This window comes from Dermochelys coriacea, chromosome 9 (assembly GCF_009764565.3).
Source record: "Dermochelys coriacea isolate rDerCor1 chromosome 9, rDerCor1.pri.v4, whole genome shotgun sequence".
Lineage (NCBI taxonomy): Eukaryota > Metazoa > Chordata > Testudines > Dermochelyidae > Dermochelys > Dermochelys coriacea.
Genome location: NC_050076.1, coordinates 82,485,830 through 82,500,498, shown reverse-complemented (window position 1 = coordinate 82,500,498; position 14,669 = coordinate 82,485,830). Strand labels below are relative to the sequence as shown.

Below are 14,669 nucleotides of genomic sequence, written 5' to 3'. Positions count from 1 at the left end.
ATGGCTGGAGAAGATACCTTCAGGGAGGGGAATGTGTGTGTGGTAGATAGTGAAAAGTCTGTTGATCCAATGCCCTTAAGGGCGTGTGTACTAGGGATACCCTGATAAAATGGCAGCACAATTCAGGGGTGTGGCTTATGCAAATAGGATCAAGTCTACACTTCAGGTAGTTGTACGCATGCAAGTGGCCTGAGTGAGTGTAAGGGTGGCTAATTTCAGTTCAAAGTTTAGAACAGCTCCCCCTTAACCCAATATACACACATACGTTTAACTCTGGCTCTGATCTGCAGGAAGGGACATTTGGGACTTGTCTCACAACAGCATGATATCCCAGAGCGTAGAAATTAACTTCTTAAATGGAGTTGATAGCATACCCGATGAACCCACAATAGACACACCTGAAGGGTCAGGCTCTAGTTACTACCTGCATAGCAATGGAAAGAAGTTACACTTCTATAAAAACTATGAAAACTACTCCTAATGCCAAGCATCCAGGGAAAACTCTGATTTGCCTTTGATTCCACACCAACTTCTTACCCCAAATCTTATTTGCACTGAAACTCTGAATCAAGGAACCTGATGAAATCACTGGACAGTGGCCCTACAATGCCAGTTGCTCACGAGGCAACGTTGCACTTATGACCTTCATATATTTAATGAATATGAAACTGGTTTCAATCTTGGGACGATGAACAGATGTGCCTTTGTGAAAAATTCAGATGAACTGGCCCATAGACAATGAACAATTGAACAGAGCCAAGATTTTAAAACACCCCCAAGCCTGCCTCCACGTGGAGTGGGCTGGTGCCAATGAAGCTGGGCTTTATACTGGTAACGCTAATTCACTAATTCTAATGTTCCATTTGAAGAGGAAACAGCAGGTATATTTTTCCTTTCGTACATTAATGAAGCAAGAATCACTGACTGAACTTTCTGGGCTCTGAGCCCATGTCTGCGGTTGAGCTGACAAAGAACCTAGAAGAGAAATGGCAGAAGAAAGCATTTGGCTGGTGAATTAATATTAGGATAGCATTCAAAATAAAATTAAGGCTGATAAATTGCTCATCAGTTATATCTGGGATGCAATGACTTCCTTTCAATGCTCAGTGAGAATGCAAGTGTGGGCTCTTGCCAAAATGTCATGTGCTAACTTGGGCTGGAATGATCAGGAATTTGGATGCAGGCCCATTGTCCTGGCCCTATATATAGTAGATCTATAGCAATACAATAAGAGAATGATTTCAGCTAACCAGAGAGGAAAAAAATCTAATACTATCCACTGACAAATGATACAAAAATCCTTCCTTACATGAGACCAGACTATGAACTCCTTGCTCAGTTCGAGTAATACCTTTCTTTGTCCCATTACTTCTTGCGTATTAAAGTCCTACTCAGATGAAGAGACTCACAATCTGGCCCATGATGAGCATCAATCCACCAGATAATTTTGTTCCTTCAGTTTTGCTCCCACAATCAAATTGGGATTAAACACATTGGGGTTTAGATAATAGCTTTAGGATATTTAACAACCTGACCTATGGGCACAAAGAATTTTAGGTATTAGGTATTTTAGAAATTTTAGAGATACGAGATATTTTAGAAATTAAGGCTATGTCTACATTAGCATTTTTGTCGGTAAAATTTTTGTCCGTCAGGGTGTGAAAACACACACTCCTGACCGACGTAAGTTTCACGGCCAGAACGGCCAGTGTGGACTGTGCTATGTCTGCAGGAGATGCTCTCCCACTGACTTAACTACTGCCATGTTTTTTCACACCCCTGAGCCAGAAAGTTGCAGCACTGTAAATTCCCATTGTAGAGAAGGCCTTGGTCTTGGACAATTGCAGCTTAAACACAGGAATGCATTGATTCCCTCAGAACGTCACAACATCCATGATTAAATAATCACATAGTAATTTTAAGAGTCCTCATTGAAAAAGGAATGCTTTAAATTATGTTGAACCCAAAAATATAATTTATCCTCAGTGTAATCACACTGTACATCTCCTCTTTGGTATTAGTACTAATTACGTAAGAGGAATCACAGATTCCTTTTCTCCCTGAGGCTGCCTCTCCTTACATTAAGTCAGAAGCCTGTATTTACATCACAATGATTTGGGACTGGAAAGGAGAATAAGACACAAGATTTGGACCCTGGGCTGGGTTTCAAATGCCTCAGAGCTCAGCAGGTTCAGATTCAGGGTTTTGATTTGGCCCCATGATAAAGGAAGGGAGAAAACTTGGATTCAGGTCTGGGATTAGGTTTCAAACGTCCAGCTTTACAAAGATGTTTGTATCTGGGTTTGGTTCAAGCTAATATCTATTAAACATTGGTGAACCAGGGCAGATCAAATAAACATAAACCTCTGCTCTTCACCCCTTTGTCCATTTCCAAAACCAAATCACAAATCAAACCATTTTAGAAGTTTCTGAAATATCTGGCTGTTGTATGTGTCTGAATGCCCTGGGCTCTCTGCCTCCCTGGCATCTGGAGCTGGGGCAAAGGTGGGGAGGCTGGGAGCCGGGGAAGCAGAGAGTCAGGGTGCTCAGCCTCAACACAAGCAGAAAGTGAAACTGACAAGTGTCGTCCAGGCGGGCAGCCATTATTTCAATTTTCCCAGAGAAAAATTCAATTTTGAGAAAATGGCATTTTTCATCAGAAAATCATTCTGATGGAAAATTCCTGGCCAGCTCTAGTTAGAGATACATACAAACTTTTGTGTGCTTCTCACATCCAAACCCAGATTCCAAAACCAGTGATGGACACAACCTGCGACAATCAGATCAGGAGCTGATTTCCCCCCAAATTTAGGGAGTTCAGATCCAAGTTACTGGTCTGGCCCATTTCTATCCAAACACGAGAGGTGCTCCCATTCCCAGCTGTGATGAGTTCACTGTCAGGAGAGGGAAACAAACCTTTTTGGCTAATGTATCTTAACCGAGTACATGAATCAATAATTCATCTAGAGTAGCAGGTAGCATCCAAAAGTACAGCTAACTATCATTACTTCAGGTCTCTGACTACAATGGAGTTCAATTTGGTTCCACTGGGAATAAGTGCTTCAGGCAGGCTTTCTATCTAGTTTGCTGAACCTCTGCCCTGCCTTAATTTTAACAAGTTATCATGAAGTGAAACAGCTGGATGCAAGAAGAGGTAGGAGAGAAAACCTTTTGTTATTTAGTGTCTGTAGATGCCTTGTAAAGAAATAGGCTATCAAAAGTCCTCAGTTTAGTGAAAGCCATCAAAAACACAAGTACAGTAAAAAAAAAAGGCATCTCATTACCTGTGATCCTGTGCAGTATACTTCAATAGCTCTGCCAGTTGCAAGGGGTATTTGCAGATCTTCTGCACTGGTGTCAGAAGGAAACCGTCTATGGCAATGTCAATCATCTGCTGCAACAAACGACACGCTTCGAAGAAATGCTGGTACCTGCCATCTTTCATCAGCTTGGACAGCTCCATACATGCGTCCAAGTGATTGTTACAGTACTCCGAATAGATCCAGAACCCGTCTTGCTGCGAGAGGTGAGAGTGGGGGGAATGAACAAAGAAAGAAACAGGGAAGACAGGTGAGTGCATCAGACAAGTGCTGGGAACAATAAAGTGCTTGTCACACTAACAAGAATAAATTACAACAAATAAAAGAAAAACACCCCAGCAGCAGCAAGGTCTGATGCTGGATTACTAGCATGCAGGCCTTGTCCCTTTCTCTGTGTAGCACTCAATTAGCACTGTGTCTCTGCAGGGAATCCTTTACACTGACACATTGTTGCAGGTACATATGAGATACAATATTGTAGTAAGATGATCCCTGAAGAGAGCCATGTGGGAGCTTTCTGTTTCAAATCAAGAGATGGGGTTTTCTTTCTTTAAAATGGTCAAGGTGACGCTGAGTCAAAGCTGTGGTCTTTGGCAGCACACACGGCACAGTAATAATGGTAGGTGCAGAGTGCCTTCCCGCAGACGCTCCCCAAAGTGTTTCACAAATCTCTGAGTTAAGCCTCACCCCACCCACCTGGGATAGGTTTGAATATCCCAGCTTTACCAATGGGGAAACTCAGGCACGAAGGAGTGAAGGGATTTGCCCACAGTTACACACCAAGACAGTACCAGACATAGGTGCTGGAACTAGAGGTGCTGCCGCACCCCATGGCTTGAAGTGGTTTCCATTATATACAGGGTTTACAGTTTGGTTCAATGGCTTTGAGCACCCCCACTATAAAAACTGGTCCAGCGCCCATGGTTCCACACCTGGATCACAAGACCACCTCTTCCTCCTTTGCACTAGTCCATCAAGTCTGTTAATATTAGTATTTATTTGTATTACCTTGCCTAGAGGCCAGCCTAGATACTGTCACGGTCTCATTGTGCTGGACATGGTATAAACACATAGTAAGAGGAGCAGTCCTGCCCTTAGAAGCTTACAGGCTATACAGACAAGAGGTAGAAGAAAAGGATATGTACAAGCACACTGGAATTTAAGGCACAGAGAGATTAAGCGAACACCCAATATCACACAGAGACAGGAACTGAACCCGGGTTTGCGAGTCACAGTCCTACATCTCAGCCACAAGACCAGCTTTTGCTATGCTATGTACAAGCTGTGGTTGCTGCCTAATGATGCAGAGGAAGGAGATATTTACTCCTTAAACACACTTGGCCAGTAGTGCAATGCTTATTACATAATCGGGTGAGACCAAAAATCGCGTTCCCTTCATGCTGTACATGATGGAAAAATGTCATTCCGACCCTTGCATATGATCAGTTTGCACACTCTGCCTTTTGTACTACCTGTTTTGCTCCAATTTTACTTCCTTAAACACAACAGACTTCCTGGATAGAACAAGAACCTGGGAATCAGGAAACATGACTCCAGAACCGTTGTGAAGGCAGAGAGACTCCAGACAGATGACCCTGTGCTTCCAGGGGCTCAAGGAATGTGGGAGTTCTGGGGAGTCAAACACCTTGCTTCCCTCCATCAGAATATCCTGGGGGAAACCCTTCAAGAAGAGCCTCACAGTTCTCTACCGACAAGCTCTCCCACCTGTCTGTAGGAGGGGGTTAGTCCCCCACCATGAGGATATAGCCTGTAGTGAAACTCTCCCATGACTTCATACTATCAGTTTCCAGTCTGTTTGCCCCTCTGCAGATTTCTAACATGCTCATCACTGTAGTATCTCAGCACCACTGTTAGAGATATAAAGAGGGATGTTTTTATTACAATGCTGTCCGTCAAAAAAGAAAGATGCTCTTGGCTGCAAAGGCCAGCGGCAATTAGGACAAGCTGTGAGTGGTTTTAATGGTGTCCCATTGAAATTTCATTAATGTCTACAGTGAGATTCTCTAATGAAACTGAAGTGTTGCTGAGGTGAAACGTAGCTCAGCCCAGGTACAACTCTAAGTAATGATGTTACACATAAAAGGATTCACATCCTGGATCTTACATAAGCTCTGATATAGCACTTCGTTCTCCCTACAGGAAAACCTAAAAAAGCAGAACTGCAATTTTCTTGACATATTTACAACACTGGCCAATTTATCAGCTCCCGCAATATACAGCTTATGTAACAGGCGAGATGGGGTGGGCTAAAGCCTCCAGCACTATATTGTCAGCTACTGTGTTTTAGCATGAGTAAGCTATCTGCTACCTTGCTGTCACTTAGACTGCATGAGGCCTGGTGGGCCAGCAGAGAAACATAGTCACAAGGGGAGGAGGGGGGTTATAAAGTCAGATGGGGTTGCATTCCTTGCAAATGTGCTGTGTTTCTATAGCCAAGACTCCAAACATGTGTTTTCCTTGCTTGTGAATCAATCCATTGACAGCTTACATTGCAACAAACTGTTCCACTCAGTTGGCATGCAATTAGAAATGCCAGGTTTCTTGGGTTGAGAGTTTTGTTTTAAACACACCAATCAAACAACTCAGATTCTTGACTTTAATACGGGTCTGAGAACAGATGGACATTTATTTTTAGAACCATTTTTTGAAAAAAACTTTCCATGTATTTGTAAATTGCTTCCATACAGTTAAATCTTGGTCTCCCCTGTACCTGACAAACATAGGTATGTAGGAAATGCCAGACAGGATCAGATGTATAGTCCATTTCCAACTGTGGCCAGTACCCGTGGCTTCATAGAAGGGTGCAAGAAACCCTACAGAAGGCCATTCCAAGATAACATGCCCACAGGGAGAGTCTTCCTAACCTATATTAGTCAGAGGTCAGCTTATGCCCTGAAGCATGAAGGTTTCTGTCCGTGCCAAAACTCTTGATTAAAAAAATAATCATTTAAAAGGTGTCAGACATAAAATTTATCTTGGAGGGTAGCCACATTATTAATTATTATTATTATTATTATTAATAATAATAATAATAATAATCTCCTCTTCTGGAAAAGGCCTTTAGAATTAAATAGACGATGATAACCTTTTTGCAACATTTTTAAACCATCCTGTAATATTGAAATAAGGTTTCTATCCCTTATACACCACAAGGTGATTTTAAAAGACAAAGGAAAAGATCTCATTGTTTAATAAATTCTATAGGTTATAGGAATAATTTCTATAGAGCCCTATTTCACTTCTGTGGAACACTATTGGTTGATTTAGATTAGATAGCATTTTGATATGAGGGATACTGATGATACTTTGCAGTTATGTAATACGTTTGGAACTGAGGATCTCAAATCACTTTACCAAAATTAACTAATCAAGCATTGCAACACATTTGTCAGGTAAGTAGCCATTTTATAGATGGGGAAATAATGATGTGACAGTCAAACAGATCCTACACACTTGTACTATTCTTTTGTATTCATCCTTAGCAATTTTCCCATGTTTCCAGTTTTTGAAGGATTCCTTTTTTTATTTTCAGGTCATTAAAGAGCTCATGAAGGAGCCATATTGGCCTCTTACAGTTCTTTCTGTCTTTCCTATGCATTGGGATAATTTGCTATTGTGCCATTAATACTGTATTTTTGCCATTTCTCCTGAACACCTTTGTCCCTTAGATTTTCTTCCCATAGGAATTTGTTAAAATCTGCTTTTTTGAAGTTCATTTTCCTTATTCTGCTGCTTTCACTCCTTCCTTTCCTTGGAATCATTAAATCTATCATTTCATGATCACTCTCACCCAAATTTCCTTCAACCTTCAGATTCACTATCAATTCCTCCCTGAAGTCTAAAATGGCTGTGCCTTTGCTTATTTCCACTTTCTGAAAAAAAACTTCCCCAATACATCCCAAGAACTTACTGAAAAAATTGTGTTTTGCCATATTACTTTTCAAACAGATGTCTGGGTAGTTAGAGCCCCCCATTATTACCAGTGTTTGTGGTTTGGCTTTTCTGTTATTTGTTCTAGAAATGCCTCATCTACTTCCTCTTCCTTACTTCCCCTTCCAGGATGCTGTCCCTGCTTTTTTCCCCTTTTATCTTCACCCTGAGACTTTCAACTGGTCTGCCTGTCACCTCCTTCTAGACCTCAGAACAAGTGTATTACGCATCAAGAATATATACGCCTCCTCCTTTTTTTCCCTACCTGTCCTTCCTGAACAAGTTATCCCTCTCTATACCAATATTCCAGTCATGAGATTTATCCAAGTCTCAATGATGCCTAGTAAATAATAATTTAGCTACTTAGTACTAATACTCCCAGTTCTTCCTGTTCATTCCTCATACTCCTTGCAATTGGGTCGAGACATGTAAGATGTTGAGCAGATTCACTGACTGTTATCCCTCTTGTTGCTCCTGTGTTTCCTATGTCCTATAACCTTATGCATCACTTGTGAAGTTTGCCCATTTCCAAATCTAGCAACAAGAAACCAATAAGAAAAGGAGTATTCGTGGCACCTTAGAGACTAACAAATTTATTTGAGCATAAGCTTTCGTGAGCTACAGCTATGAAGTGAGCTGTAGCTCACGAAAGCTTATGCTCAAATAAATTTGTTAGTCTCTAAGGTGCCACAAGTTCTCCTTTTCTTTTTGCGAATACAGACTAACACGGCTGCTACTCTAAAAGAAACCAATAGTCAAGGTAGCCTCTGGTCTGTAATCTGAGGAACCCGCCAACCAGAACAGTGACGATCCAGTCATGTAAAATGGCTTCTGCCTTCTCACTCCCATCAGAAACTTACATGTTCCAGAAAACAAGGTCCAATTTCACTGAGGTGGGGGTCCTCATTGTTATATTGTTTCTCCAAGTCCCGGACAAAACCCATCTGAAACCTGTAGATATCTTCAATGTTGCCGAATATGACCTTTAACTGTTCATCACTGAACATGTCTCTCCTCTTCCGGCACTGCTTTAAGTAACCCTGCAAGGAGAAAGAGGAGGAATTTGTAAAATAACCCAAACACTCACAATGCCAGATGGGCCTTGGAAACAGCAATAGACAAAAAAAAGTTACTATCCCCTGCACCCATGGAAGAGCCAAGCACAAGACAGACTATGGCCCCTTGAAGCTCTGTGGTCCCTTGGGGTTATGGCAAGGCTGCTTCTTTGGAACCTGGGCAGGGCCCTGCCATCCTGATAGGCTTGCTAGCCTTGGTCAAAAGCTGCTGTGGAGTGCATGCTGATCCACTCAAAAGTAGGTATAGGGAGGGCAATACAGAGAGCTACCCCGCATTCCCTGAGCACTCTGCCTGCACCTTCTGTGAAAAGGGAGTACTCCTGAAAGGAGCTTAGCCACCAATGCTCGGCGCCTTCCTAGGTCTACCAATGCTTCAGAGAGGAGCAAGCCTCATGTTTGGCCCTTCATACTGTAAAGGGATTTGGTTACTCATTTCTGTCCCTGTCTGTCCCTTTAAAAATTACCGCCACACAAACAAATCCATTAGTTTTGGTTCTTGCTGCAAACGTCCCCAGAAAAGGTGCCACATTCTCACACTTTGATCAAGGGCGTATCATCCGACTGCGACAGCTGCCTCCGTCTGTCTTTCAATAGGCTGGCCACTCTCATTCCCCTCCACAGCCACAGTAATCGGCACATGGAAGCAGCCATTCAAGCTGCAGAATATTCCATTAATGTCTGATTCTATGGTCTTGGTCTCATAACGGAGAGTGAAAGAGCACATGATGCAACCATCCTTCCCATTGCTACTGCACTGAGCACAAGGTATCTGAGACCTACTGCTAGCCAAAGGCACTGTGCCACCTCTCCAAATCTCATGGGACATCCCTGACTTGGAATGCTACGTGGTTTCTCCCACCATTATTTATTTGCCTGTGTATGAGAAACAAAGGCAGAAGGTTTTGCAGTTCTGAAAATGTCAGTGGGTGGGAACTCAGAATGGTAAAACAAAACAAAAAAATAAAGGTTTGATGGTGGTTTCAGTTTATTGGCTGCCTAACGAGGGAACAGCAGTGATGGAAGATAAAAGCCATAGTTAAATGTCATCTTGGAGGAAGAAAATAGCATCATTTTCTTTTCTCTTTCCCCATCCTTTTTATTCTCCCAGATTCTCCTCAGTTACACTAGTGCATTAAAGTCAGTGAGGTTGTGCCAGGGACGTTTCTCCCATTTTCTCGGCTATTGTTTTATTATTAAATAATGTTTTATTATTTAATGTATTATTTATTATGTGTATTCTAGGACTGCCTAGACTCCTAACTGAGACTGGGGTCCCGTTGTGCTAGGCATTGTACAAACAGAGTAAAAGACAGTCCCTGGCCTGGAGAAATTATACTGTAAGTAAACTAGACAGATGAAGAATGGGAGAAAGAGGAAGAAGTATTGCCCCCAGATGACAGGTTTCAGAGTAGCAGCAGTGTTAGTCTGTATTCGCAAAAGGAAAAGGAGTACTTGTGGCACCTTAGAGACTAAACAAATTTATCTGAGCATAAGCTTTCATGAGCTACAGCTCACTTCATCAGATGCATTCAGTGGAAAATACAATGGGGACATTTATATACACAGAGAACATGAAACAATGGGGGCACTGAGTGGAGAGAGTTTAAGTGACTTCCTCAAGGCCACAAAGTGAGTCTGTGGAACAGCTGCAAACTGAACCCAGTTCTCCTAAATCCCCAGTCTAGTGCCGCAGCTACCAGATCATCCTTTTTTCCTGTCCCTCGGCCTCTTATTATTACTATTAATTGTTGTTTGTATTACAGTAGTGCCTAGAGACCAACTGAGAACAGGTCCCATTGTGCAAGGCACTGTACAAACATAGATTAATAGACAGTCCCTGTCCTAGAAAAGATAGGTAGGTATGGGAAAGGGCTAGAACACACAACCCTCTATTTGCCTTCCTACTTACAGATCATTTTTTTCTTCCCAGTCCACCAATTTATCTGAGTATTCAGATCTAAGCTTTACCAGTTGGAGGAGCACAGTCTAGCACAGCGGGCACTGCCTGGGGAGAAAGCAGACCTGGGTTCTATTGCTATCTCTGCTACTGCCCTGCTGCGTGACCTTGGGCAAATCTCTTCACCTCTCAGCATCTGTTTTCCCTCACACTGTTTGCTTGTGGTGTCTATTTAAATTGTAGATCTTGCTGGGTACAGTGGGGCCACAGTCTCACTTGAGGCTTCTTAATTTTAAACAACAATAATAACTGAGGCCCTGTAAGTTGAAACCTTATACTTGTTTCCTCGTCCCGAAAAGTAAAGAAAGGTGCTGGAAGGTTCAGATGAACAGCTGAATTTGGGAACTGAGTCATGCAGATGAACCACTAGCTGGTGGCACACAGCTGATGTTGAACAATGATAAATATTAGAAAAGATAATAAACCGCACATCAGGTTCACCAAGTGGTTTCCTGGAATGACGACTTTAAAAAGATGATGGAATTATAAATATGACTTGAGACATCCTGGCTAATGGCCAACTTCCTAAATGTCTGGTTTAGCTAACGTCATATTAGACCACACCATAGCTACCTTTGGAGACAATCCTCTCTTCCTCCCTTAGCATAGGGTTTGATCATGAAATACATTACACAGTTGATGAATTTGAGTCTCAGCTCTTCCAGGGACCTGCTTTGGAACTCTATGACTCAACTCCTTGGGTTTCCCCCTCTCATTCTAAGGATGAAATGACCTGAGGAAATGGAGCAGCCTGATTCACAGCTGAACAATTTTTAAGCTATGGCAGCTGTACAGCAAATAAAGACACAAGCCAGGTAGAAATCATAGGAATTTTTGCTATAATATTTTCACTTCCACGTGAGGATCTCAAAGCACTCTGTAATATGAACTGATTCTTGCAAACCACCTTTGAAGTAGGAAAGGATTATTATTCCTCTTTTATAAAACCATTCAGTGGGCGAATCACACAAATGGGTTTCAGCCATTGCTAGTTGGCTATTCACTGTGACCACTGCCTTGAATATTTTCCACACTCCACGTGCTATGTTGCTGCTTGCCTAAGCCACATGCTACCCAGAGTAAAGCAGCAAAATTCCATAGAGATGTCAATCAAAGCCTGGGGAATGTAAATAAATAAATAAATGCAGCATTCAAACAAAGTTCCGAGCCTTCTCTTGTATTTGGTTTCTACATTTGGATGGTTAGCTTCCAACGTGAGCAATCAATTGGAAGAGACCACTGATTATATATAATACACAGCAAGCACCAGCTAGAAGGCTGCAGAGTTTTTCCAGTAAATTTACTTTTGTTGCATAAAACAATGTCATCTTTCTGCCACTCATTCCATCAGGTTTGTTCAGGCTGGGGATAGCTGACTGATGAGCAGATGTTGGAGAACGCTTTGCTCAATGAAGACCTAAAATAGCTGACAAACTGTCTCCTTTTAAAGTATTTTTTTATGTTGTCCCTGTGGAATAGCAAAGTTGGAGAATATTTGCAGGAGGTTAAGTGCTAAGTTTTCTAAGCCCTGGAGTTGGTATATAAAGAGGCATGGGATGTGACCCATCTTCCTTTTCTTCCACAGAGAAGGAGAGAGAAAACAGAAGAAGGAAATGAAACTGAGAATATACTAGACAAGCAATCGCTTGTGGGTTCCCCTCTTCCTAGCAATGAGCCAGTTCATTCCCCTCATGGACCATCCCCACTGCTCGGTTCTCAAAATATTTCATCCTATAAGCCACCAACATAGGGTCCAGAGCTTCTGATGAGCTATTGGGCTATTCTGAGAGCCATTCTGGTATGCACATGCTCAGTGGTAACCACAGGAATGAAGCTCAGGCTATGAGATGTGAAAAGAAACTTGGGCAGTCATGACTGCATAGTATTTACTCAAATACCCGACTGTAGTGAGCACTGTATACAAAGTGCATAAGAACTGCATATCTGTACTCCTGTTCCCCATCAGCATAGTCATTCCTGTGACATGTACACTGTCAGTGCAAGGGAATTCAGTATAATACACACCAAACCCAGCAAGAGGTAGCCAAATTCCACAAAAGAGAGCATAGAAAACCAGCATTACGATAGCAAAATGACATGTAAAATACAGTGTGAGCCGGCTCCAATACAGAACAAAATGACATGTACAAGTGTAACAGGGTCAGCATATGCCTCTGATGCATGCCCCCGTTTCTCTGATAGTGCCTGCAAACACTTCACTTCATGGGGGGCTTTCTCTTGGTTAGGTGTGAGCTTGCTTTTATTTTTTGTTATTACATCAGGGTGGCACCTGCCTCTCGCAAGCACCCCCAGGCTGCTAGTCCTCTCGGCTGGTCTTTGGCAGCTCAGCCCTCCGGTCGAGCCACACAGGCTGTCCCCCCTTCCAGGGTATATAGTCCAGTTCTTTTTCAGCCCTGGTGTAGGGCTGTAGCTCTAAGGTTTCTTCCCCAAGGCAAGGCCTTCTTCAACCACCCAGCCAGGACCCATCTCAGTACCCTCAGCTCTAGCCTCCCTATCTCTCACTCTCCCATCTGCAATCCCTGCAACACGCTGCAGCTAAAATCACCTTCCTTGCCCACTACTTTGTTCATGTTACTCCACTGTTTGAATGCCTTTTCTGGCTTCCCAGAGTCATTCTGCATTAAGTATAAACTCCTCATCTTCATGCTCAAGGTTCTCCACAGTGTGACTCCTCCTTGTGTCTCTGCCTTTTAGCTCAAAGGGAGATGCCAGTGTACCGCACACCTGAGGATCAAAACTTTAGACTGTGAACTCTTTGGGGTAGGGACTATATCTTTTTATATGTCTGCAAAATGCCTTGTCCATCTAAAGTCTTCTATTCTAGATGGGGCTAGAGTGCAGCATATGGTTAAGGTTGTCTGACACTTCCCACTATAAGACCCTATTTTTTGTTGTTGCTTATTACTTTCCCAAACTCTGTTTGGGCTGAATTTCTCTATGCAACATGACTAACTTAAGCTACATTTGTTTATGAAGTTCTGAAAAATGGTTCAGCCATTTCTGAGAATGAGGCTAGGGTGGAAATACATTGTTTTGCCCATAGTTAAAAAATTCTTGCAGTTGTTCTTTTGCGAAGCTCTCGTGCAGTGTTTCTCAACCCGCAGCCCAATTAGCACACAGCTGCAGCCCAGCTGTATGCTAAAAAAAATCTGGTCCCAGCCCACACGGAGCGAGGTTCGGGGTCCCAGCTGCCTGGCCCCATGCATTTTGCTCCTGCCCTGCTCTGTAAATGGGTCTCTGGGAGGGGCGTGCTGAGCATAGCGGTCTGTGGGGCATTTTAGTGGAGGGAAGGCACTGAAGTTCTCAACCTGCAGCCCACATAATACATTGTGGGCCACAATGATAAATACATGGAGAACCACTGCTCTAGTTCCCGCATACAGTCTGCTCTAGTGCCTCCGTACTGTGGAGCAAGGCTGGCAACGTAGCAAAGGGGTGACCTTTATGGCAAGGATATGCCTTTTGCTGCTTCACTGAAAATATACCCAAATTTGGCCAAGTTATAAGTCTTTGAAAAATCTCAGTTTAAAGAGGCAATGGGCAGCTTTAACACTGGCATTCCCTAACTCTTGAGCACTGGACTTTGCAATCTTAATGTTCTTTTAATGTTGTTTTTTGGATCTAATAAATAATAGTCCTGTGAAGCTCCATAACATATTGGCATTGGGTGTGTTCTAAGACAGGAAGCTGCAGGGCGAGTGTCCTGAATCACCCAAGACCTGCAGCAATCTAGTACAACTTCATTTCTTGAGATGTTTCATTGACTTTAGATGATGTTATGTGATTACATCTTAGCAGCGAGACCTGGCTCATGCTGCTATACTCTATATTAACCCAGTCCCGACTTTCATTAGCCTGTCAGATTTCTTCTTCCATATGACTCAATGTAGAATAATGCAATGCTTTCCTTACCATCCTAGAAATTAGAGTAGGGGGATTTTATAATAGTCCCATTTTTAATTAATTTGAACTCAATTTTCAACTAAATCTGTTCACATTTCAATCCTTACTCATAGATATCACACACACACACACCACACACACCCACACACACAGCCATCCCTGGAGAGAGAGAGAGAGGCATTGCATTACAAGCTGGAGAGCTGTGGGAGAAGAGGAAGGTATGATCAATGAAAGTGACAATCCACCTACTTTTACAAAAAACTGTCATAGGACCTTTAATGTCTATGGAGAGCAACAGGATCTTGGTTTTGAAGGTTTCAGCTGAATGATTTCTACACATTAAAGTGTTTGGAACTCAATCTACCTCAGAAGGAGCAGAACCTTCTCAGTATCCAGCCTTTGGTTTCAGGCATCCTAAGTATTGTAAGCCTGGTTATTTGG

The 14,669-nt window shown here is 42.5% G+C and overlaps 1 protein-coding gene across 16 annotated transcripts in view; it reads right to left on the bottom strand.

Moving 5' to 3' along the window:
• The window catches only part of ARHGEF9 (Cdc42 guanine nucleotide exchange factor 9), a 314,624-nt gene that overhangs the window by 49,915 nt on the left and 250,040 nt on the right, over nt 1-14,669 (bottom strand). For all 16 annotated transcript variants that reach the window (XM_038416958.1, XM_043492310.1, XM_043492311.1 and 13 more), the window contains 2 exons: nt 8,132-8,311; nt 3,285-3,517 (listed from right to left, as the gene is read on the bottom strand). In XM_038416958.1, the coding sequence (XP_038272886.1) occupies nt 3,285-3,517; nt 8,132-8,311 (413 nt within the window). The remainder of the gene's footprint in view (nt 1-3,284; nt 3,518-8,131; nt 8,312-14,669) is intronic.